This window comes from Aegilops tauschii, chromosome 4, assembly GCF_002575655.3.
Source record: "Aegilops tauschii subsp. strangulata cultivar AL8/78 chromosome 4, Aet v6.0, whole genome shotgun sequence".
Lineage (NCBI taxonomy): Eukaryota > Viridiplantae > Streptophyta > Magnoliopsida > Poales > Poaceae > Aegilops > Aegilops tauschii.
In genome coordinates, this window is record NC_053038.3 from 96,041,930 (window position 1) to 96,066,282 (window position 24,353).

The 24,353-nt window shown below is 43.8% G+C and overlaps 3 protein-coding genes and 1 pseudogene across 3 annotated transcripts; all 4 read right to left on the reverse strand.

Moving 5' to 3' along the window:
• Positions 1 to 558: 558 nt before the first annotated feature.
• LOC109762268 (putative disease resistance protein RGA1) lies at positions 559 to 4,751 on the reverse strand. Its single transcript, XM_020321094.4, has 2 exons — positions 2,526 to 4,751; positions 559 to 2,361 (listed from the first exon to the last, which is right to left on the reverse strand). The coding sequence occupies exon 2, from the start codon at positions 2,351 to 2,353 to the stop codon at positions 866 to 868; it is 1,488 nt and encodes a 495-aa protein (XP_020176683.1). The 5' UTR covers positions 2,354 to 2,361; positions 2,526 to 4,751; the 3' UTR covers positions 559 to 865.
• Positions 2,868 to 3,831, reverse strand: LOC109762266 (putative disease resistance protein At3g14460; annotated as a pseudogene).
• LOC109762270 (protein NODULATION SIGNALING PATHWAY 2-like) lies at positions 2,868 to 7,132 on the reverse strand. The gene has a single exon (XM_020321096.4). It carries the CDS (start codon positions 6,233 to 6,235, stop codon positions 4,811 to 4,813), a length of 1,425 nt encoding a protein of 474 aa, XP_020176685.1. The 5' UTR covers positions 6,236 to 7,132; the 3' UTR covers positions 2,868 to 4,810.
• A 12,198-nt stretch (positions 7,133 to 19,330) lies between these two features.
• Positions 19,331 to 23,143, reverse strand: LOC109762267 (transcription factor VIP1). Its single transcript, XM_020321093.4, has 4 exons — positions 22,535 to 23,143; positions 22,190 to 22,322; positions 20,035 to 20,119; positions 19,331 to 19,884 (listed from the first exon to the last, which is right to left on the reverse strand). The coding sequence occupies exons 1-4, from the start codon at positions 23,044 to 23,046 to the stop codon at positions 19,622 to 19,624; spliced, it is 993 nt and encodes a 330-aa protein (XP_020176682.1). The 5' UTR covers positions 23,047 to 23,143; the 3' UTR covers positions 19,331 to 19,621.
• Between the last annotated feature and the right edge of the window lie 1,210 nt (positions 23,144 to 24,353).

Here is a 24,353-nt window from a genome sequence, read left to right on the forward strand (position 1 = left end):
ACACAAGCAGTACTACCGCTAGGAGCAAGCGATACTACTTGAATTCCCAAAGGGTAATAGAGACCCTCCCGGTAGTAACCACGGCACACCAACGGAAGTACCGCACAAGCGGTACTGCCATGGTAGCCAGCAATACTACCGCCAATTATCATCAGCCCTGAACAGAGCAGAACGAAACAAGTAAGACCAAAACCGCCATAACTTCTGAAAATGAACTCCAATTTTGACAAAATCAAGCTTGATAGAAAGCTAACGACAAGAACTATCAAATCCATAAATGAAGAACAGAGCAGAAGGAAACCTCCGTAAGTGAAGAACCGGCAAAAAGTCCAACATCGAAAAGATAATAGAAGATACATATGAAATCCATTTTTGATGAACTTGAGCTTGTCATGAAGATAACCACATGCCCCAAAACTCACATAAAGAAAATCCAAACAAGAACCAAGAAAGATGATGCCAAGGATGCAATGATTTGAGCTCTCTACGAATGATACGATCAAGCTGTACTGTGGCAGTCAAGGAAGGCAAGTGCTGCGTACAAAGACTACGTGGAACTTGGTGTGGCTAAAGCCAACTAGCCACCAACACACACTGGGGAGTTACATTGAAATGGTCACACACAGACACAGTAGTCACAAGTTTTAAGCAGTTTCCTTACACGAGGGCTTCTATTACGTACACACAACTCAGGCTAGCAACAGTAACTCACTGCACTTCACATACCCCATCTAAAAAGTGCATACACACATAGTATATCAGTATATAGGAAAACGAATAATAGGTTCTCAAAAAACAGGGAATAATAATTTACTAAACTATAAGGAAGGGGATCTAACTCCTTTGTGCACTTCTGTTTGCCAGATTAACTTTTGCGCTGACGTTTTCTCACTGCCACATGATTCTTCTGTTTTTCGTAAGTAACAACGTAGTCGCAGTAAGGCGGGATCCGAGATCTCCATACTAGCACCTCAAACTTGTCTTCAACAGGTATATCACGGCCTGTCAGTAGTTCTTGCGATGTCAGTTTTGGCAGCTCACTTTGAGCAGGGCCAGCCTCCCTAAGATCATACACCAGGTATCCCTGAGCCGGACCACCCACCAAGGCCGCACTGCCGAAATTCACAGGAAAATTTCTACCAAGGAGGTCCTCCGGGTGCGTGCCGAAGGACGACATGTGCTCGCGAACAAGTACTCTTATGCTCGATAATACTCCGCGCCAGAATTCTGTGCTTGGATTAGCTCTTAGTAGCTCGCCGAGTATGTTTGCACCAAGAAATGATCCCTGTAGGAGCGCCGCTAGTTGCATGCCCAAAGATGCCAGTTTCGGATGATCATCAGGATCCATGCTTCCGAAGGCAAGTGCCTTGAAGTAGTACCAGTACTCTTCTTGAGACAGACTCTTCAGCCTGATCGGTTGAGCAGTCCCCAAGTTTGCAACTTGCTCTGCTCTGCCTGTCACTACAATTTTGATCCCAGCACCTGGCAACTTCTGCAGATATGATTGGAAGTTTGTCCATGCTGCCTCATCCACATCGAAGATGAAATCCACAACAAACAAGTACTTCCCTGAGGCTGCCTGGTTGTTAAATGCAAATACTCCGTTCCGTAGATCATCTCCTTTGAAGAAAAACATGTGGGAGAAATGATTGCACACCCTCTCATCCTTGCAAGCATGCTGCACCAGAGTTTTCTTCCCGATTCTGTGTGGGCCGATGATCGGCAGGATGCTAATATGTGTGCAATCGTGATGACTGTCATCACATAGCAAGAAGTTGATGAGTTGCTCTTTCTCAACGTGGCGACCAAACATGCACTTATCCATGTATAGGTGCACACAGTATGGCTGACGAGGAAGACGAGGGCAGCTGCCGAGGAGCACGACGAACTCTCTCATATCTGCAGTCTTGGCCTCTAAACTTTCAAGAACCCTTTTCAAATTTGTCGTGCTCCCAGTACCAAATGCTACTGGTGCGTTCTTCATTATAGAAGCAGCAACAGCAAGACGAAGACGCTTGGCGGCGCTAAAAGTAGAAACGGCAAGAGACTGGCTCCAGTTACTCACCTCATCATCTTCAACGCTCTCTTCTCCAAGGGATTGGAACTTGAGCCTGTCAAGCATGTAGTACCCGAGATGCACACCATCGATGAGTGTCTTCAGATGCAGGAACATCCCTCGATTTGTGATTTGCCGCCCCTCTGCTTCCTCAACAACCATGTGCATCCTTAGTAAGATGAGTTCCAGCCTTCTACGGTCCTCCTCCACACATGTTTGAGTGCCATAATTTTGCGCCAGGAAAGAGATGAACCGGCTGACAAGATCACCCACCACAGCTGAAATCAGAACCTCCATGCCAAGATCTGATTTTAGTTTGCAAAGAAGTTATTTCAAAGGTGGGGAAATAAGGTCAAGAAAGACAGCAACCCAGAGTTATATATGACAACAACAGAAAGAAATTCATATGATGAGGTGGCTCGTTCTAACACTCATGTACCAAGTTTCCTTTTTGTAACTTTATTTCTACCTTGAGCCCCTTGAGCGGAGGACCTTTTCTCAGTTAGTTTTTTGCTGCACCTCCGCCTTCTCGATAATGGTCGGTGAGGATCGCTGGCTGGAGCACCTCAGCTTCTTCAGGTCATCCTCCATCACTAGCAACCGCAGAGATAAGCATCTATATTGTGAGCCTTGACCAGGAAGCAATTGTCAATACCTTTTTCTCTCTTTAAAAGAAACATAGCACTAAGGCGACTAAAAGTCAAGAAATGGAACTGCCAGCACAATGATTCAAAGGTGTGGGCATGTGGCTGAAGCCAGTTAGTCATCGACACATACTGGGTTAAACTGAATTGAGCATACACATGAGAATAGTCAGAAGCGTGATGTGCCCTTCATGAGATTTGCATGGCATACACAACTCAATGTAGCAATAGGAAGTGACTGCCCTTTACATATCCCGTTTAAAAAGTGCATATTAGCAAAAAGGTTCGAATTACATCTAGAATAAGGATGGGGATACAGATAACTCCTCCGTGCACCTCTGTTGGCCAAATTAACATTCATGCTGATGTTTCTTATGTGCCAGGTGATTCTTCTTGCTGATGCTACGATGGTGCTTCTGTTTCTCGTAAGTAAAAACATAATCACAGCAAGGCAGGATCCGAGATCTCCATACCAACACCTCAAACTTGTCTTCGACAGGAACACCTCAAGATGGGTGTCAGCGATGTCAGCTTTGGCAGCTCTCCTCCCTAAGATCATATATACATGGCATCCTTGAGCTTTACCACCCACTAAGGTCACATTGGTGTAATTCAGAGGAGTATTCTTCCCAGAAATTCCTCTGGGTGAGTGCCGAAGAACCTCAAGTGCTTGTGAGCCAGTCCCCTTATGCTACATGATACACCACGCCAGAATTGAGCATTTGGGCTCGCTCTTAGTGGCTCGTATATTTGCACCAAGAAATGATCCCTGTAAGAGTGTTGCTAGTTGCATACCCAAAGACGCCAGTTTCGGATGCTCATCAGGATCCATGCTTCCAAAGGCAAGTGCCTTTTAGTAGTACCAGTACTCTTCTTGAGACTGACTCTTCAGCCTGATGGGTTGAGCAGTCCCCAAGTTTGCAACTTGCTCTGCTCTGCCTGTCACTACAATTTTGATCTCAGTGCCTGGCAACTTCTGCAAATATGATTGGAAGTTTGTCCATGTCGCCTCAGCCACATCATAGATGAAATCCACAACAAACAAGTACTTCCTGAGACTGCCTTGCGCCTATCGTGCATGTAATGCCCAAGATACACACCCTGAATGAGTGCCTTAAGCTGCAAGAACATTCTTCGATTTGTGATGTGCCACCCCTCTGCTTCCTCAACAACAGTGTGGATCCTTAGCAACACGAATTCCAGCCTTCTACGATCATCATCCTCACAAGTTCGAGTGTCATATATGTGAGCTAGGAATGAGATGAAACGGCTGGCAAGATCACCTGCGACTGCTGAAATCAGAACATCCGTACTGAGCTGAGACGAGCCCTCCCTGGGAGTAAGTGATCAGATGGGAGTTAATTTGCAAAGAGTAACACTGTTTCAGAGGTGATAGAATGAGGTCAAAGTCTGCAGCTTGCCAGAAACATATGGCACCATGATGGTGACTGAAAGCAGTTCACACAGTTGGACGCTCCTACAAAATACAAAATGTCTCTTTCGGCTCACTTATTTCCACCTTTTCATGAATACGGCTGCAGAAAAAATTGTGTGCATTTTAAATATATGAGGAAGTCTCCAATCAGTCCTAACCCCACAAATGGACCAAATGCAATGGCCCAGGCACTGTTGTGTTTACAAGAGTGTCACTTTCAGACTTTTTGATGTTTTCTCTATTTTGTGCAGATGGGCAAAAAAAATGTTATATTTTTCAAATAAAATAATGACAACTACGATAAATCATTTTGGGGTGACCTAAAAAAACATGGTTTCAATACAACTTGGGCATCAGCCGGCCACTCTCTCCCAGTTCCTCCCTCCCTCTCTATTTGCACTGGTTGACACCTGGTTCGTAAGAGCAAAACAAACATCTAGATAAATGAGCATTCTTGCAGTAAAATCAGCACAGCTCATATGTGAGAAAATTTTATTCTTCCACTTGCTACTTGAGACTATTCATCACTAGAAGTTACCCTAGGAGATATATGAGAAGCCAACAAGAGCAAGAGAGAAAGGCTGAGATCGAAATCAAATAAGGTGGCTCACTAACCAAATACGTTTTCCTCAAAATTCTTCACTGCAACGCTTACAACAACACAAATAAAGAACGTCATGAGCTTCTTTCTTTTAAGATTGGAGCCCAAACAGACACAGAGGTCAGTGGCCTGGACTTCCAGCACAACACAAGCCTACCCTTCTCATGCACAACCTCAAACCCCCTATTGAACAACCCAACCAGCATCCTGGCTTGAGCAACATTGCAGCCACTCAGGTCACAAGCCCCATACCTTTCCAAAACCACAGGAGTAGTGACCTCAACTGTCACAGACCCATACTGCCCCACAAAGTCCTGTATCCTTGGCCCCACCATCTCCCTCTCCACAAGTCTCAGGCACGCCCCCTGGTTACCACCAAAGAAGCAGCTCGCCAGTGACTCGAACACCGTGGTAAAGTGGTGCAATGCCTCGAAGAAGAAGTCGACAAAGGAGGCCTTACATAGAGACGCCTCCTTTCCGACTCTAACCAGCTCCTCTTCTACGATGACCATTAACTTTGGCTGTAACAGTTTAACACAGGCAGGTAGGAGTGCCGGTAACTTGCTCAGCAACTTGTAAGGCATGCCTGTTGTGTCACATGAGAGGATCACCGAGCCTTTACAGTTCTTGGAGAATTCATGCAGGTCTTCATCACTGTGTAAACAGAGAGAGCTGTACTGGAAAGGAAGGTTCAAGGAGTCCGCGAACTCCGAGAGCCGCCGCGCAGATGCATGGTGAACGCCGTCGCTGTAGTCGGCGTCTGCTGTGACCGCCGTGAGGTGGAATGACATGCCACCATGACGGGCAAGATCTGACATGAGCGATGGCCACTGGATGCCCTCACCAATGTTCAGGTCGACGATGTGCACATGTGTATCGCCCTTGGTGGCGTCTAGAATGGCCTGGTTGGCAGTGAAGTGCGCAAACTTGGCAAACGGCGACAGCTCTTGTATAATATGTTGCACCGACATTCTATCAGACGGCAGTGGCTCCGGCAGAGAGCAACTGGTGCTTGCACTGGAGATCCGGGACCGCAGACCTTGGGCAAAGTGGTAGGCCAGGCGATCAAAAGAGCCGGCTGCTGCATTTTCAGGGCTGCCAAGGAGGAGGCCATCAAGCCTCGAGAACACTGCCAAGGCAAATCTTGGATCCCCCGCCTCAACCGCCTCTGCACCAGTGAGGAGGAGATCAGTTAAACTGTTCTCCTCCATGAGCTCTTCCTGGATCGCGACCAAGTTGCCACTCTCTTGGCCCTGAATCCTCTCATCACAATAGGTGAACACACCAACATCAGAAGCATCTTGTTGATGCCAATCATTAGCATAATCTTGAACTGCAGTGTCCAAGAACACATTATCAGGTTGCTGATCAGTGGGATGATCAACATGGATGGTGGCATTCTCGTGGAGAGCTACTTGAGGAGACCACATGAAAAAGTTACTCTCTTCATGTGTGGGGAGGGAGAGAAGAGGGGAACAAGGATATGACATGGTCTCCATTTTAGTTGCTATCTACGATAAGAATTGCCTTGATGTGTGGCCTCAGACTGTGTCTTATATAGAAACCACATGGCGGAGGGGCAAGAGATTAGTACTAGTAGTGGAGAAAAGAGAATGTGTGGACCCCACCTTCATGGCCGATGCACGCTAAATTGTCCTGATCTTGGAGCCTAATACAACATGGATTGAGCTAGAGGTGATTGGCTCTTGTGTAGTTCCCCACCAACTTCACAGCATACATACATACCCCCCAAAACATCACAATAAAAATAGAAGAGAAATGCATACGTGTGCAATGTGTCATTTTGCTGGCCTGACAGAATGAAACAGAAGGGACTGCGAATACGCTAATGGCATATTCCAAGAATTCTTCTTGCTACGTGGCAGCATCTAGTCAATTGTTGGACTATGTGCTGTTGCTACTTCAAAGTTGCTATGGCCTGCACATATGTGCCAATGGCAACGCAGAGAGGCAACAAAATGTGACCTAGACGCAAATCATATGATTTGAACTTTTGTGCTCAAGAAATGGTTTCTTAGTACTATATATTATATCTCTTTAAAAATATAAGCACCGCTTCATTCTGTCTGATACAGAATTAATGTTGACGTTTAATACTTAAACATTATTCATGATCATTGACCAGCCCAAACCAAGTTAATTTTGGCATGCTAATGTGTGTCCAAATTATTTGTGCTGACACCAACTTGCTCCCAGACTGGATTCTTTATTTGACACCAATCAGGTATTCATAAATCCCATTGTTGTAAGGTGATACAAATTATTTGGCAGATTCTAATGGAGTTATGAGATGTAGACAATAGAGCGAAACTAAATGAGTACAAAGCTGCTTGTCTGAGGGAGTAGAGCTGTTGCAAAGTGGAACTTACAAAACACAAGCGTGGGCCGCACAGATTTCCTGGTTCCAGGCTGCCTCTTGCTACTGATCTGAACGTTTCTCCTGCCTTCACGCCTGGCAATTCCAAAATGATCATTTTCAGAAAGTAGCAACAGCGGGAGATTGTGGATGGAGTCCAACAATGTACAGCTTTCCACTGACTATTTCAGAACTTCAGATAAAAGTGCACAAATGGTGTGTTCAGGTGAGCTTTCAGCATTGTATGATTCTTTTCTCTCAGGATTGTCTGGATGATTCCACTGAGGTAACTAAATATACTGCACTATGCTGAGATGTCTTTTTACAGGACAAGCAAAGCTGGCGACATCTGCACATTGTCAAGAGTAACATTGTGAATTTACTTGGTCAGGGATTATTGGTGTGTTCGATCAGAAAAGGAGAAAGATACCAAAGTACAACTGTAAGAGTGCAGACAATATGATGTAAAAGAAGTAATCACTTCAAAAAGGATCTTGGCAGCATGGTACTCTTAATCACAACCAGCAGTACAACTGCCTTCACAACCGGACATGTCAAGTAGTATAATAAACATGTTTTCACAGGAGGAAGGAGAGTCACAAATCTGAATAATTAGAGCTATTAAGTATCATATGCCCCCACCACACCCCACAAGATTTCATCATAGAGGGCTCAAATTAATTCCTTGAGAGTTGAGACTGACAGGAATGGTTATATGGTCCATTTTGTCAACGACGCGGGAGCTTAACATGCTCAGGAAACATGCTCTCTGATATCAAATGAGTTAAGGACGGCAGGTGGATACCTAATTATCATCATAATCATAGTTGGTAAGCACTGACTACTGGAGAAGCAAATAAACTATTAATTAGACAGTATGAATCAAATATTCAGTATTATATGGTAATACATTGATGGAATCAGCATTTGCCTAAATATATATAACATTTTTGCTCTTGAACTATTCCTGAGTGGGCAATCCGAATATCCAATGACCACGCCAGGTGAGAATAAGAATAAAGGTTTGAAACAAGTGGCAGAGGTCAGAAGGTTGAAGCTGATAATAGAGAGCTTCTCAAACGACACTTGTCGGCATTTCACTGATGCAACGCGGCCTAACATCTGTCAAAATATGTGAAGGAAGAACAGTGGACAAAGATCACTGAGAATTTCACCAATCAAAGGCCTATGGGGTTCGGTGTTTGAGAGGAGCAGCAATTGCTGAAAACAAGAGTAGCAAAACAAACTGTTGCTTTCCGTTCTGTAGCATCAGCTTGGTGGTCTCCTAATCCCCAGCTAGTTAGCAAGTCACCTAAAGCATCATCCTTTGTCTATCGGTATGTTCCCTAATCCCTCATAAGATACACGGTATACTGCTCAACATGGATGCCAAAGGGAAGTACAAACGAAGACGCACTAGCACTGTACACTATATGCTTGGTTTATCTGGACGAGAGGTAGGCAGAAGGTTCCGATGCCATTGATTAGACATAGCATGCTAGAACAACGTGGTTTGCCTGTGTGGCTGTGTGCTGTCCTCCTCTGAAGAATGAAACTTAGTTCTAGTACAAGAAGTTTGTCTTCACTCAAGGTAAACGAAAAATTTGAGATTAGCAAACACTAGAGGACATGCTAATTTCTGGTTTGATGCATCACTTACTAGTTGGCTAGCCTATCAGCTCACTAAGAACTGCCAGCCAAAACAAATTTCTCAAGGGGTCAGATATATTACAGCATGGTCCCATGAATGGCATACCTCATGCAGTTCAAAAATAAACCTCTGCAATATGCCTTACTCTCAAGATAGAATCCCACGGTCACGATAGAAGACAACCGATCTCTCCTCTAGGTAAACTACAACTCGAGGCCTGTGTACATTAAAGTAAAAAATTCACTGTCAACTGAGGTCAATATATTGTTTGCATCCTACCACATAGACTTGCGTATGGTTAAATTCAAGTTAGAGTAAGCAATATATTACAGTCCAAGGGCGGCAATGCACGGTCAACTGATTTCTCTTTCAGATGACTGAGACATTACTGAAATATGAGCCTAGCTAGACGGCCGGAAATTTCAACAATTATGTGAAATCATTGAACTTTGAAATTGGAAGGTAACAGCCACTAGTACTGTAGAAACCTGTCACCATCACCTGCATAATCTAAGGTGCCTAGCTATAGAAAACATAAGTACTGGCAAGTTGCTGCAAGATAGATTCCTGTTAAACAAGCTTGGCAACCTAAGGTCGGAGCCATTCTCCAGTAAAAAAAAAACAGATAAATCTGATTATTTTTTTAGTGGACAATAGATATATTCGTTCCTGTTAATATGGACCCTATGACTCACCACTCAGACCACGAATAATATTAGGGGAGATATGTTATGAAGGCTTACCCTGGTTTTGCTAACAATTAGTTGTTTGGATTGAATAAATTTGATGTCATTTATCAAAACAATATGCATGCTCGTATTCCAATCCTTCTCCATATTAGAGAAACAAAATGCTGAGAGAAAATTGAAACGGACCGAATATATAATTACAAGTCCATGACCATCATGTGCTAACAAGCGTGGTCTCCTCCAACTCTTAAACATGGAGACCACTAGAAGTCTAGAACCCCATATCAGAGACATGTTAAGAGATAATTTTAGTCCTACTGTTGAAATCGGAAGTACATTGCACTTTGAAATTGGAAGGTAACAGCCACTAGTACTGTGGAAACTTGTCACCATCACCTGCATAATCCAAGCTGCCTAACAATAGAAAACTAAAGTACTGTCAAGTTGCTGCAAGTGGGGTAGATTCCTGCTAAACAAGCTTGGCAAGCTAAGGTCGGAGCCATTCTCCAAAGTCAAAATATTCCAGATAAATCCGATTCGCTTCAGTTAACGTGGACCTTCTGACTCACGACTCAGACCAGGAAAAAATATTAGGGAAGGAACATCATGCAGGCACCATTCCGGAGCAAAGCTTACCCTGGTTTTGCTGACAATTAAATGTTTGAATCGAATAAAATTGACATCATTTCTGGAAGCAATATACATGCCCGTGTTCCAATCCTTTCCCACCACTATTAGCAAAACAAAATGCTGACAGAATTAAAACCGACGGAATGCAAAATTACGAGTCCATGACTATCATGTGCTAATTAGCATTGTCTCCTTCCACTCTTAAACATGGAGACCGCTAGAACCCGACATTCGAGTCATGCTCAGAGATAATTTTAGTCCTACTGCATCACCACCACATATGAACAGAATCTCATGACCAACTGTCCGTGCACTTGTCCTGCCATGAGTACCCTCGAATGACTAAAATAAAGCACTGTAGCTGGTATTGAGAAGAACTCCATGATTGTCGCATGCTAATTAGCACGGTTTCCTCGAACCGACACGCGCGCCAAGGTTATAGTAGTACACGGGAACCGCTAGAACCCAAAATCTAGGGACGATGCATCACCACGGTGAAATATGAAACAGAATCCCAATGTGAGGGAATCCTTTGCGTCGGGTGTGGTGAACCAAGACGCCAAACTTATGCTCTACGCGGGAATCGCTAGAACCCAATTGGCACCTGCGGTTGCACGGCTTGGTCGGCAGGTGTCTCTGCATCTTCCATGTGCGCACCGCGCCACCATGTGAGTGTGTGACGCAAGGCTCCGAGCGGAGCAGGCGTCAGTGCGTGCGTGTACCTTCGGGTTCGGGGTGAGGTACCTTCGTGACCTACCTCGGGAGGGGTTGGTGGTCGGCTGACTCGGCGCCGCGTGGGGGGGGGGGGGGGGGGGGGGGGGGTCTGGATCGGAGCAGGCCGGATATGGATGCGCGAGGGGTGGGAAGGGATTCCTTGGTCGTCCATTTTGCTTCACCGGCTCCGGCGCCACCGTGATGGACGGAGAGACAGTCGGGTGGTCGGCGGAGATGGAGATGGTGACGCGCGCCCATGAGTGGAGGAGCCGAGATGCTCACACGCGTCGGTGAGCTCAGGCGTGGTGGGGATTCGCTGTTTTAGATGGGCCGTAGTTTAATTGCGACGGCGACCCCTTCGTTGGGCTGTTTTAGATGGGCCGTAGTATTAGTTGCAAGTTTAAAATAGGGAAATGGTGAACGGACACCGACGAAATCACGGAGTACTCGTTGCAATGAACACTCCACCTTCCCAGGTCACGACAAGTGGCGCACATGCAGCGCGCCACTTGTCGCAACCTGGAGTTTTTCCTTTTTTCGTAGATCTGTTTATTCAAAATGTTTTATCTCTTAAACCGTGCGTCTAAATCTCAAACCGTTTTCACCATTGGATTCCTCGCGTCGAGATCTTCAAAACTAGATACTATGTCGATAGGTTTTGACGAACTTTTTTCACGAAAAAACCGGACGAATAAAGCCAAACCGGGAGCACGGTTTTTTCCCTTTCCGAAAGAGGCACACCCGTGCCTCTCGCGAAATCACAACCGTGCCTCTCGTGGAAGCAAAACCTTGACTCTCGTGGAAGGAAAAAAACAAAAAAACGCATTTTTTTCCTTTCCGAAAGAGGCATGCCCGTGACTCTCGCGAAAGCACAACCGTGCCTATGGCGAAAGCAAAACCGTGACTCTCGCGGAAAAAAAAACAGAAAACGCGTATTTTTTCCCTTTCCGATAGGCATGGTCGTGACTCTCGCGAAAGCACAACCATGACTCTCGCGAAAAAAAAACAGAAAACGCGTTTTGTTTTTCCCTTCCCGAGAGGCACGGTCGTGACTCTCGCGAAAGCACAACTGTGCCTCTCGCGGAAGTAAAACCGTGACTCTCGTGAAAGAAAAAAAATATAAAACGCGTTTTTTTTGTTTCCGAAAGGCACGGCCGTGACTCTCGCTAAAGCACAACTGTGCCTCTCGCGGAAGAAAAACCGTGACTTTTCGCGAAATAAAAAAACGCGTTTTTTCGCGCAAAAAAATCAAAAGAATTTTTTTTTCGAAAAGCTAAGAAGACCGAGGGAAAACCAAAACGTCGAAAAAACCCGAAAAAAACCGTTTAAAAAGCCGAAAATGCGTGCGGAAAATAATAAAAAACAAAATCTAAAGGAAACGTCCAGAGCGCGACACGTGGCGAATGGCTGAGAGCGCGCCAAGTGACGCCGATCGTTGCGAGGCTCCCGAAGAAGCGCTCGTTAACTAGTTGCTCTCGGATTAGGAGCTCTAGGTCCCCTCAAAAAAAGGAGCTCTAGGGTTTGTCTAAAAAAGGAGCTCCCGGGCATGCACCGTATATGAATAGTAAAATTAAAAATACTAAAAAATTAAAAAAATACTAAAATTTCGGGGTATCAAACCTAGTCGAACAGTCTACTCGCGTATCAAGTTTCATGAAGAAATGATATCCATGGTATTCTCAGCAAAAAAGACAAAAAATGATTACATAAAAAATTGTTTGAATAAATCATAGGTTGACTCTATTTTCTTCACTAAGAGTACCACTTCATACGTGAATAGAATGAACGACCACGTTTGATACCCCAAAACTTCAGATTTTTTTAGTTGTTCCTAGTTTTTTTACTACTCATATAGGGTGCATGGCACACGAGAGCTCCTATGCGTTTTCGAGTGATGAACATGATATACACACCAGAGAACAATGGAAATGATTCATATTCAACCATTTTTTTGAATTGGTTTATCAGGGCCTTAGGCGTGTACAATTATGTTATCTTAGTAGTGCCACATAGAATAAATGATGAGATAGAGGAGAAAGGAACTAAAAGGAGATTTATCTTCTCTTAATTAAGAGATGATCCCTTAGCATGATATCTTTTTTTGAGGGGGGGGGGGGCTTTTGATCTAGTCATGATGATATCAAGCAAGGGGGGATGGGATTGCATGGAGTAGTTATTAAGGAGATCACTCAGCATTCTGAGTTTTATCTTCTTCGGAATGTTCTTTTATCCATGAACGGGTAATCATAATTATGAAGCTCACAACATAGCTAAGTATGCTATTTCTTTGAGTGTGGGACGCCATGTGTGGCCTGGAGTTCCCTATGAACACTACTCCACCCGTTTCTTTTTAGTTTGCATATAAGATCTGGTCAAAGTCAAACTTTGTAAAGTTTGACCAACTTTATAGAAAAAAATATCAAATCTACAATATTAAAGCTATATGATATGAAAATTAATTTCATGATGCATCTAACATTATTGATTTCATATTGTGAATCTTGATATTTTTTCTACAAACTTAGTCAAAGTTAACAAAGTTTGACTTTGACCAAATCTTATATGCAGACTAAAAAGAAACAGAGGGAGTACATCAATTCTTGTAAAATAAAGTTGATTAATAAAGCTTAGCGATGTTATCCTAAAAAAACTAGAGAAAAATGTAAATGATTCAAAATATTTAATCATTTCTTTGAATTGGTTCATCACGGTCGTATGGCACGTACAATGGTAATATCTTAGCGGTGCCGCGTAGAATAAATGCTGAGGTTGGAGAGACAAATCAGAACAAAAATTTTACCTTCTCTCAATTAAGAGACGATCACTTAGCACAACATCGCTTACCACATATTTAGCTATATCTAGTTACTAGAGATAAGACTAAGAGGTAATTCATTGTATATTAGTTTTATTGCCATATCTAAATTATACGGCAGGTCCCCGCAATTTTTTTTACATGGCAGGGATAAAATAAGAATGTCTTATAAACCATTGTATATGCCCTTAAACACATGTAAGTTTTTTTCCTTCTTCACCACCACACAGCCCTGCACTTGCCCACGATTAATGACGTCATTGGGCATTGGCACCGATCTGATGATGATGGGTCAAAGTCCGAGTCCATAGGACTTTTTCGTCTAAAATGAAGAACCTTGTATTTTTGTGTCTTTCTTTTCCTGCATGGGGAAGAATCATGAGTTATACGTTCGATCTGATGATGAATTGATGATGATGGGTCAAAGTCCGAGTCCATAGGACTTTTTCGTCTAAAATGAAGAACCTTGTATTTTGTGTCTTTCTTTTCCTCCATGGGGAAGAATCATGAGTTATACGTTCTCTACTTGCAAGAAATATCAAGCAAGGGGGATGGGATTGCATGGAGTAGTTATTAAGGAGATCACTCAGCATTCTGAGTTTTATCTTCTTCAAAATGTTCTTTTATCCATGAACAGTGTAATCATAATTATGAAGCTCACAACATTGCTAAGTATGTTATTTCTTTGAGTGTGGGATGCCATGTGTGGCCTGGAGTTCCCTATGAACACTACTCCATCCGTTTCTTTTTAGTTTGCATATAAGATCTGGTCAAAGTCAAACTTTGTAAAGTTTGACCAATTTTGTAGAAAAAAATATCAACATCTACAATATTAAAGCTATATGGTATGAAAATTAATTTCATGATGCATCTAACATTATTGATTTCATATTGTGAATCTTGATATTTGTTCTACAAACTTAGTCAAAGTTAACAAAGTTTGACTTTGACCAAATCTTATATGCAGACTAAAAAGAAACAGAGGGAGTACATCAATTCTTGTAAAATAAAGTTGATTAATAAAGCTTAGCGATGTTATCCTAAAAAAACTAGAGGAAAAATGTAAATGATTCAAAATATTTAATCATTTCTTTGAATTGGTTCATCACGGTCGTATGGCATGTACAATGGTAATATCTTAGCGGTGCCGCGTAGAATAAATGCTGAGGTGGGAGAGACAAATCAGAAGAAAAGGTTTACCTTCTCTCAATTAAGAGACGATCACTTAGCACGACATCGCTTACCACATATTTAGCTATATCTAGTTACTAGAGATAAGACTAAGAGTTAATTCATTGTATATTAGTTTTATTGCCATATCTAAATTATATGGCAGGTCCCCGCAAATTTTTTTACATGGCAGGGATAAAATAGGAATGTCTTATAAACCATTGTATATGCCCTTAAACACATGTAAGTTTTTTTTCTTCTTCACCACCACACAGCCCTGCACTTGCCCACGATTAATGACGTCATTGGGCATTGGCACCGATCTGATGATGAATTGATGATGATGGGTCAAAGTCCGAGTCCATGGGACTTTTTCGTCTAAAATGAAGAATCTTGTATTTTTGTGTCTTTCTTTTCCTGCATGGGGAAGAATCATGAGTTATACGTTCTCTACTTGCAAGAAATATCAAGCAAGGGGGGATGGGATTGCATGGAGTAGTTATTAAGGAGATCACTCAGCATTCTGAGTTTTATCTTCTTCAAAATGTTCTTTTATCCATGAACGGCGTAATCATAATTATGAAGCTCACAACATTGCTAAGTATGTTATTTCTTTGAGTGTGGGACGCCATGTGTGGCCTGGAGTTCCCTATGAACACTACTCCATCCGTTTCTTTTTAGTTTGCATATAAGATCTGGTCAAAGTCAAACTTTGTAAAGTTTGACCAACTTTGTAGAAAAAAATATCAACATCTACAATATTAAAGCTATATGGTATGAAAATTAATTTCATGGTGCATCTAACATTAATTATTTCATATTATGAATCTTGATATTTTTTCTACAAACTTAGTCAAAGTTAACAAAGTTTGACTTTGACCAAATCTTATATGCAGACTAAAAAGAAACAGAGGGAGTACATCAATTCTTGTAAAATAAAGTTGATTAATAAAGCTTAGCGATGTTGTCCTAAAAAAACTAGAGAAAAATGTAAATGATTCAAAATATTTAATCATTTCTTTGAATTGGTTCATCACGGTCGTATGGCATGTACAATGGTAATATCTTAGCGGTGCCGCGTAGAATAAATGCTGAGGTGGGAGAGACAAATCAGAAGAAAAAGTTTACCTGCTCTTAATTAAGAGACGATCACTTAGCACGACATCACTTACCACATATTTAGCTATATCTAGTTACTAGAGATAAGACTAAGAGATAATTCATTGTATATTAGTTTTATTGCCATATTTAAATTATATGGCAGGTCCCCGCAATTTTTTTTACATGGCAGGGATAAAATAAGAATGTCTTATAAACCATTGTATATGCCCTTAAACACATGTATTTTTTTTCATCTTCACCACCACACAGCCCTGCACTTGCCCACGATTAATGACGTCATTGGGCATTGGCACCGATCTGATGATGAATTGATGATGATGGGTCAAAGTCCGAGTCCATGGGACTTTTTCGTCTAAAATGAAGAATCTTGTATTTTTTGTGTCTTCTTTTCCTGCATGGGGAAGAATCATGAGTTATACGTTCTCTACTTGCAAGAAATATACGTTGGGAGTAGATATCATTTCAAAGTCAAATTCGTAAGTGAAAAAACTACAGTTATTCGAGTTCAAAGTTTATACCTGCAAGGCTGCAACGTGATAACTGAAATATTGAGGCGAAAGCTAGAGCATTTTCATCTTCGGACATACTTTAACCGTGTCAATTAGTAATAGGTACTTCCTCCGTTCCCAAGTCTTTTTAGGCATTTCAATAAAAACTACATACAAATATATATAGATATATTTTAGAGAGAAAATTCACTCATTTTTCTTCGTATGTAGTCCGCATTGGAATCTCTAAAAAACTTATATTTAAGAACGGAGAGAGTATTTACTACTCGCTTCGTCCCAAAATATAGTGTCAAAAACACCCTTATATTATGGGACGGAGGGAGTAGTACTTAGGCCAACTCTAACCCATTCCTAAAACTTAGTGGAGTAAAAGGCTTAGTGAGTATATATATTCCACTAAGTTTTGGCCGGACCTAGCCGATCCCCTAAATATAATCGGGTAAATTTTTGTTTTTCTAAACTTTGCAATTCTAGTATAAATTGCAACTACATATTAGCACACATAGGCAAACCAAACATAAATTTGAATGTTCAATCAAATTACGAATATAGTTTACAAACAAATTTAAACACACCAGAAGGTTCAAATGTAGCAAATAGCATTTCATAGAACAACTAAGACTCACTTAGACGTTGCCAATGATGCTCAACAAGATCTTGTTGGAGCTGAGTATGAACTTGACAGTTCTCGATCTTGCAATGCTCCTCAAGAAATGTCAAGATCCTGTTTGTATCATACTCTGGCTCAACCGGAATCCTGTTGGTGATGTACCGAAAGTTCTCAGGCATATCTCTCTCGTCTTCAATGATCATGTTAGGCAATATGATGCAACGAGTCATGATTCTCCATAGAACCTTGGAGTTCCGGTACTCGGTAGGGCCACGAACAATTGCAAAGCGCTTCTGAGGCACACCGAAGACTCTTTCCACATCTTTCTTTGCAGCTTCTTGACATTGGGCAAAGTGAGTGTTTTTGCTACCTTTTGAACGCATAATTGTATTGATCAAGGTGGACCATGATGGATATATGCCATCCGCAAGGTAGTAACCCATCGAGTAGTTGTGCCCGTTGACCGAGCAGTCGCAAGCGGAAGCTTCACCTTGTATAAGCCTGGAAAATAGAGACTCGATAGCACATTCAAGTCATTGTGAGAGCCAGGCAGACCAAAGAATAAATGCCATATCCAAAGATCCTTCGATGCAACTTCCTCAAGAATGATCGTTGGATTGTTAACGTGGCTTTTGTACTGACCCTTCCAACCTGGAAGACAATTCTTCCATCTCCAGTGCATACAGTCAAGTGATCCAAGCATCCCTGAGCATCATCTTGCTTCACTCTTAGTCATCAGCCTCTCGGTGTCTTCCTCGGTTGGTGCTCTCAAGTACTCCGGGCAAAAGACAATGGTCACTGCTTTGGTGAACCTTCGAACAGCCTCCAAGATTGTGTCATCGCCAATGCGTACATAGTCATCAACTGCATCGGCAGAACACCCATATGCCAAGACTCGAACAGCCGCAATGCACAGAGGACTTGCACTGATCTCTCCAGACGCATTTCTCCGGAGTTTGAACCAGTCATCATATCTCTCAATGACTTTTGCAATGGTCAGAAAAAGACTTGTGTGCATCCGAAAGCGTCGGCTAAAGTACTTCTCCGGATAGGTTGGATTTGGATCAAAGTAATCTTTCATGATCTTGGCATGGCCCTCCGCTCTATCACGGTTGATGTGTATGTGGCCCAATTGTGATCCTCTCCTTGGCCGCCGAACATCATCATTGAAAATCATGCCTAAAACGTTGTCAAAATCATCGTCGTATTCTTCCTCCTCTTCGGATGACGAGGAGTCCTCCAATGCCATCTCCCTCAACCTCTTCATCTACAATCCAAACGGCTCGGTTCAAAGAGAAACAAACAAAAAAACTCACCTAGTCAATTATTCGAACACTTGGGATGTGGTAGTGGTGCAAAAGCCGGCTGGCGTGGTTTAGACCGAACCGGTGAGCGGTGGGTGACCTGCAGCGGTGCGCAAGCAAGGTGAGATGCGGCGGCCGCTAAAAGAAGAAGAAACTCGAAAGAAATCGGACGAATCAACAATGGCGACGGCGGCGGCGGCCCACCTTGATACGGGCGACAGCGACGGGGCCGAACGGGCTGGCCGATGGGCAAAACGCCGGCGGAGGGCAAGGGATGGAACAAGGTAGCGACGGGGCCAGCGAGGGACCGGCGGGAGGCACGCCGGCAAAGATGCAGCGGCAGCGCGGACGCGAGAAAGAGGCGAACGTTTTACTCGGCCGCCAATCAGTGAAGTAAAATATAGGGAAAAAATTTAAGCCGGAGTAAAAATATACTCCACTAACCGCGGATAGGGGATCGACTAGGTGCCGGTTAGTGGAGTAAAATCGAAATTTTACTACACTAACCGGTTATAGGGATCGGTTAGAAATGTTCTTAGTGATCTAAACACTCTTATATTTCTTTATATTTTAGTTTTATATTTCTTTACCGAGGGAGTACAATGGATGATTCAACAGAAACGATAAGTTGTCTCCAGACAGTGTTATTTTCCGCGCCGAAAGGCACGAGAGAAAAGTGGACACTGGGCGAACAGATATTTGCAGGTGGATGCACATCATTCATCACATCAGTTCCCGACATATGGTCTTGTTCCGTCAGGCGAGTGAGATAGCCCAACCGCACACCTTAAGCATTTCAAGCAGATGTGACAGGAATCTGACAATTTAGACAAAGCCAGTTGAATTTATTTTCTTGGACAGTAAAACTGCGGTTACCGGCAGTACCCACGGCAGTCAAATCTACCGGTATTTCCCCTAAACCGGTAGCTAAAATCTTTGTATGCACCGCCAGTTGACGGCACCTGCTTACCAGACACCAGTCACCAACCGGAAACCAGAAAAATTCAAGACCTCCAACCAGAAACCATTCCATTCACTATAACACCTTTACAGGGTGACAACTACAGGGAACATGTCAAGCATGGTTCGTTCAGACTTCAGGCTAAGGCATGCATGAACCCCAAAAGAAAGAGAGATGATCAACTGCGACACACACGGATGAATTTTCTTGATTAATGGTACAAAGAACATCTAGCTACCCTACGAATGATTCATGTGCATACAGTATACATCAGTTATCTTTACAGCTACCGAACTGTGGTCGGTATGCGCCCCGAGGTTGCCCAGAGACTCCTCACATGAAATCCATGGAGTCGCTTAGAGACTGACCACTCAGCGACTGGCCTCCATTCGAAGAATTCTGGGAGTGGTTTTGGGGGTGGTGATGCGGATGACCTTGGTAGTGCATCTGCTGCTGCGAGAAATAGTTCGGAATCTGCTGCTGCTGTTGCTGATGCTGCTGCAGCCCTCCGCCGAAGGGGTTTCCATTCATGTTTGGAACTTGACCTGCCGCTATCTTAAGCCGCTGGACTTCTTCTCTGAGGGCATCATTTAGAGCTGCACGGAACAGATACATGGTCACAAGGTGACTGATTGATCACTGGTCGACCCTCAGATGCCTTAAATGTTCACGGAACAGGATGATTTTTGTTCTGAGCCTATATATTACAACGACTAGCAAACTTCGAAAACAAGACTAGGACATACCATCTCGAAGTTTCGCTTGTTCTTCCATGGACTGCAACCGGAGTTTGAGCTCTCTGTTCTCAACAGTTAAACCGGAGGTATCCCTCTGGGTTACAAAAAAAAAAAATCAACACAGAGACTGTAAGATGATGGAACAAAATATTGGTTATCACAGTCACAGGCCTGATGAGCAATCACAAACACAACTGCCAGTGGAGTATAAATTTGATGTCGTCATACTCAGAAAATAGCATTACCAAGAATACAAAGTTCACTAGCTCTAATACAAAATTTTATTAGTATTGATTATGGATCAGGTCTTAATAAATCTTTTTCGCTTGCTTATTTCTTTTCCAGCGTAAATAAGATGTTCAGCACTGGCAAAGCTTTCTAGAGAAAAAGATGAATCTTCTGTTACTATCTCCCTGCCCACCAAGCCAAAGCTTCACCCTAACACCACCCATTTGGTTCCAACATCTTCAATCAAATTAGCTTTCAAATAGACCATCACTTCCCCTGTTTTTGACATGACCAGCCATCAAGCAGAGGCGCCTGCATTATCCCACCTACTTTTGGGTGCAACAAATCATGTAGTAGTCACATCAACTACAGGACCAGCTTTGTATAGGGATGCAGGCGGACAGTGTCCGCATACATACACAAGCGTATAATTAGAGCAGCACCACTATTAAAGCAACAACACATTAGTTCCTCTCCTGCTGTCGCGGACAACACGGACGCGTCCGCTTGCGTTCCTAGCTTTTTATGCTCCAGAGCATTCATTTATATGTATGTGTGTCATACGTTTTCCTTAACAATATCTGTGTGTAACTAGAAATCAACAGTTAGCTATTCAAGGGCTATACAGGAAATCCACTACATGCTCATGTAATTTACTCCCTCAGTCCCAAAATAACTGTCTCAACTTTGTACTAACTTTAGTACAGTACAAAGTTGTACTGTACTCCCTCATGTAATTTACTCCCTCAGTCCCAAAATAACTGTCTCAACTTTGTACTAACTTTAGTACAGTACAAAGTTGTACTAAGCTTGAGACACTTATTTTGGGACGGAGGGAGTAGTATTGTAAGGTTCTTCTCTTCCAGCCCCCGGGCCCCTCTCTAGTAAGGAAAGAATTCAAACAAAAAGAAAATAGGCAGTATATACAGGTAGAGAAGTACTTGATTCATGATATTTTTTTATCGATTGCCATAAAAACAACAAATCAACCTTGGGGAGCTAACCTAGTGCAACAAGTTTTCTCCACATAGACTGATAGTTTATAGCTTCAGTGTAGCAAGGAAGCTTTCAACATAATTATGATAAAATTTTATCCTATACATTCATTAAAGGTGGGTGGATGCATCCTAAGATCTATATACTATAACAAGCAAAAGTAAGACAAGCAAGAAAACAAGTTGGTAACAAAATGGTGAGTCCTCAGGAAGCAGAAGTGATATCTGTATTTCGTAGTGACAGACAGCAATATGTGTAAACTAACTATCAAACGGAGAGTTAAACTCATTAGGATCATGTCATCCACTACACTTGAACAGTCAATTATCAAAAGCTCTACCAACTCGACAATTGGAAACAACTAAGTGGTGGGGTCAAAAAACACAATCTTCACCGAATGGAAGATGAGATTCAGAAAACAGAGGGTAACACATCATCTCGGACCCAGTATATGTTGTGACCCTCAGATATAATAAAATAAAAGTGAACAGCATTAAAGTGTAATATTACAAAATTCTCTTCAGAGAATAAAAAAGAGAATGTCCTTATTAACTCTTAAGAAGAGAAAATAGCTAGTACTGTTTTTCAAAGGAAATGCTCATAGAAATGTCAACAACTGTAGTAATTAGAACTGTTCATGAGGGGAACAGATAAGTTAAGATATTAAAGCAGTATGACAAGAAGTTGTAAGCGAAGGCAACCGTTTGTTTATCCTAGTTGCTTCTTTCAGGACGCAAGCTTTGAGTTAGTCAGGTTCATACAAGTGTTACCAATGCAGTTTCCACACTTGTCCAGCAATTAAGGAAAGCAACCAACTAATGTAGACTGATCAGACAGAATACTGGCTTCAGCTAGTCAATTAATTAGGTTTGGCTCAAGCAATCATGCTGCCATAGTTTGCGTTTATGGACTACAAACAACACAGATCAATTATACACACCTGAAGAAGCGTGAGCTGTGCAGAGAGCGTGGTCGCCTCTGTCTGCAGCGTCTGCACCTTCCTCTCCAGCTCGCCGGTGTACTTGATCTTCCTCTCCTTGGACCTCGCGGCCGACTGCCTGTTGGCCAGAATCCTGCATACCAGAGACTACCGCCATGAAACCACACCTAAAATATAACTCGACTGAACCACAGGAAACCCTGGAAACTAAAAATTAAGCAGCACGAGCAAGGAGCTGGATGCCAGTAACGCAGGGCACTAGAACTAGCAGCAAACTACCCTTTGGATCTATCAAGCTTCGCTCGACGGATAAAGCGAAAGGGGAAGAGCTGAAGAGGACCTCACCTCTTAGCGCGCTTGGGGTCGAGGAGCGCGAGTTCAGCGAGCCTTTCCGCGGGAATGGCCTTCTTGGCGTAGTCCGGCAGCCCACCGGACAGCGCAGACTCGCCGTCCGACGGCGAGCTGGCTCCATCCATGGAGCCGCTCCTCTTATGCCCAGCCCCGCCTCCGCCTCCTCCCTGCAGCGCGAGGCCGTCGAAGAAGGCGGCGTCGAGCGAGAGGCTCCTCATATGCGCGCCCCCGCCACCGGGCGGCCGCGGCGCCGGCGACGGGGACGCGGCAGCCCCCTGCTGCTGCGGCGGCAGCGGCGGGGGAGGCGGGGTGGGGTCGGAGGAGACGGCGGGGGAGTCGTCGGAGAGGGAGGGGAAGTCGAGGTCGGAGAAGGAGAAGTCGCTGTCCGGGTCGAGCAGCAGGTCCGCGTCGGGGAAGCGGATGAAGGTCTCGGAGTGGGCCCGCCGGTGGCCGCGCGGCGCACCACCGGCAGAGGACGGCGCCGGCGGCGGGAAGCGAGGGTCCATGGCGGCGGTCAAGGTCGGCGCGTGGTTCGCTCGGAGCCGGAGGGGGAGTAGATGCGGGTGGGCGTATGCGTCGGGGGGGGGGGGAGCTCGAGGTGGGGGGGCTGGTACAAGAGTCAAAGTGGGGAGGAAGGGCGGAGGCTGCGGCTCGCTTCAGCGTGGACCCGGTGCATGAACTCGATGCCGCCCGCGCGCATCACGAGGCAGAGTACACGGTTGATACGGCCTGTGGTTTGTGCGGTGGGTGCAGGGAGGTGAAGAATATCCGGCGGTGTGAAGTGGCAGTAATTCCCCTCGGGGGGCACCGAAGATTGACTGAACCCGGTCTAGGATGGTGCAGCCAGAGGGTGCGAATGTGCCCGTGGTACCGACGGCGCGATGTGTCTCTGGTGCATGAGGCGGGTGTATGGGAAAAGGAGGGTGAGGGGCGAAACGGTAACTCTGCGTTGGCCGTGGAAGGAACGCCGCGTGGTTCCGAGAAAAAGAGCACCCCCTGTCGCTGTGCGGTCGCTGTTTGGCTGTTCCTTGCGCTTTACTTGAAAATTAATGACATGTGGGCCCCGGCGGCTTGGGGGCTAGCGGGTGTACGTGGCGTTCCGGTGATTGCCGGGAGGGAGCGAGCAACTGGTCCGTGCGTTTTGCTGCTGCCTTGTCGGTCTCCGCGGCGCGGACGGACCCCTTGGCATCGGCGGCAAGGGTACGTGCCAACTGCCAAGAGGGCTTTCGGTTTCATTTTTTAAAATTTCAACCTGCAGTGTTGTATTGTTTGCAGTTTATTATCCCCTTTTGCGAATTTCGGATTAGTATTGTTCAAGCTATGCATCATTGGTTGTGGCGGTAGTAGCTTCCGTTGAGTATCATGATTAGTTAGAAAAGATAGGATAACGTAAGATTTATTCTATCTTATCTTATACTTTAAATAGATCATGTATTTCTATATATATGCTCACAAGGCTCAAGCAATACATTATCCATTACACCAATCTTCTCTCTATTCCTTTTTCATGGTATGAGTGATAGGGGCAAGGGTGTCCTGATATTTCGATGAGATGATAATTATCAATTTGGTGGAGAACGACTTTAACGATCCGACTATAAATGTGAATGACGTTGCATCGTAACAACTGCTAAACCAATCTTCTGAGGTTATTAACCACGCCAGAGCACGATCAACCTGACCACGAAGGTCTATTCCTGCAAGCAATCGAAGAACACGCAAGAATATGGTAAAAGCAATCTGAATATTGCGAATATGTATGAAGTATTGATAAGGGTGGGGATACGAAAGCGGTCTTGGTCTGATCGTTGGA

What these genes read in the sequence shown, in the direction of transcription:
- LOC109762270 (XM_020321096.4), bottom strand. Translation starts at nt 6,235, where the DNA reads ATGGAGACCATGTCATATCCTTGTTCCCCTCTTCTCTCCCTCCCCACA.
- LOC109762268 (XM_020321094.4), bottom strand. Translation starts at nt 2,353, where the DNA reads ATGGAGGTTCTGATTTCAGCTGTGGTGGGTGATCTTGTCAGCCGGTTC.
- LOC109762267 (XM_020321093.4), bottom strand. Translation starts at nt 23,046, where the DNA reads ATGGACCCTCGCTTCCCGCCGCCGGCGCCGTCCTCTGCCGGTGGTGCG. An exon ending in GACCCCAAGCGCGCTAAGAG is followed by an intron (nt 22,323 to 22,534) that starts GTGAGGTCCTCT and finishes TCTGGTATGCAG; the next exon opens with GATTCTGGCCAACAGGCAGT. An exon ending in ACAAGCGAAACTTCGAGATG is followed by an intron (nt 19,885 to 20,034) that starts GTATGTCCTAGT and finishes TGTTCCGTGCAG; the next exon opens with CTCTAAATGATGCCCTCAGA.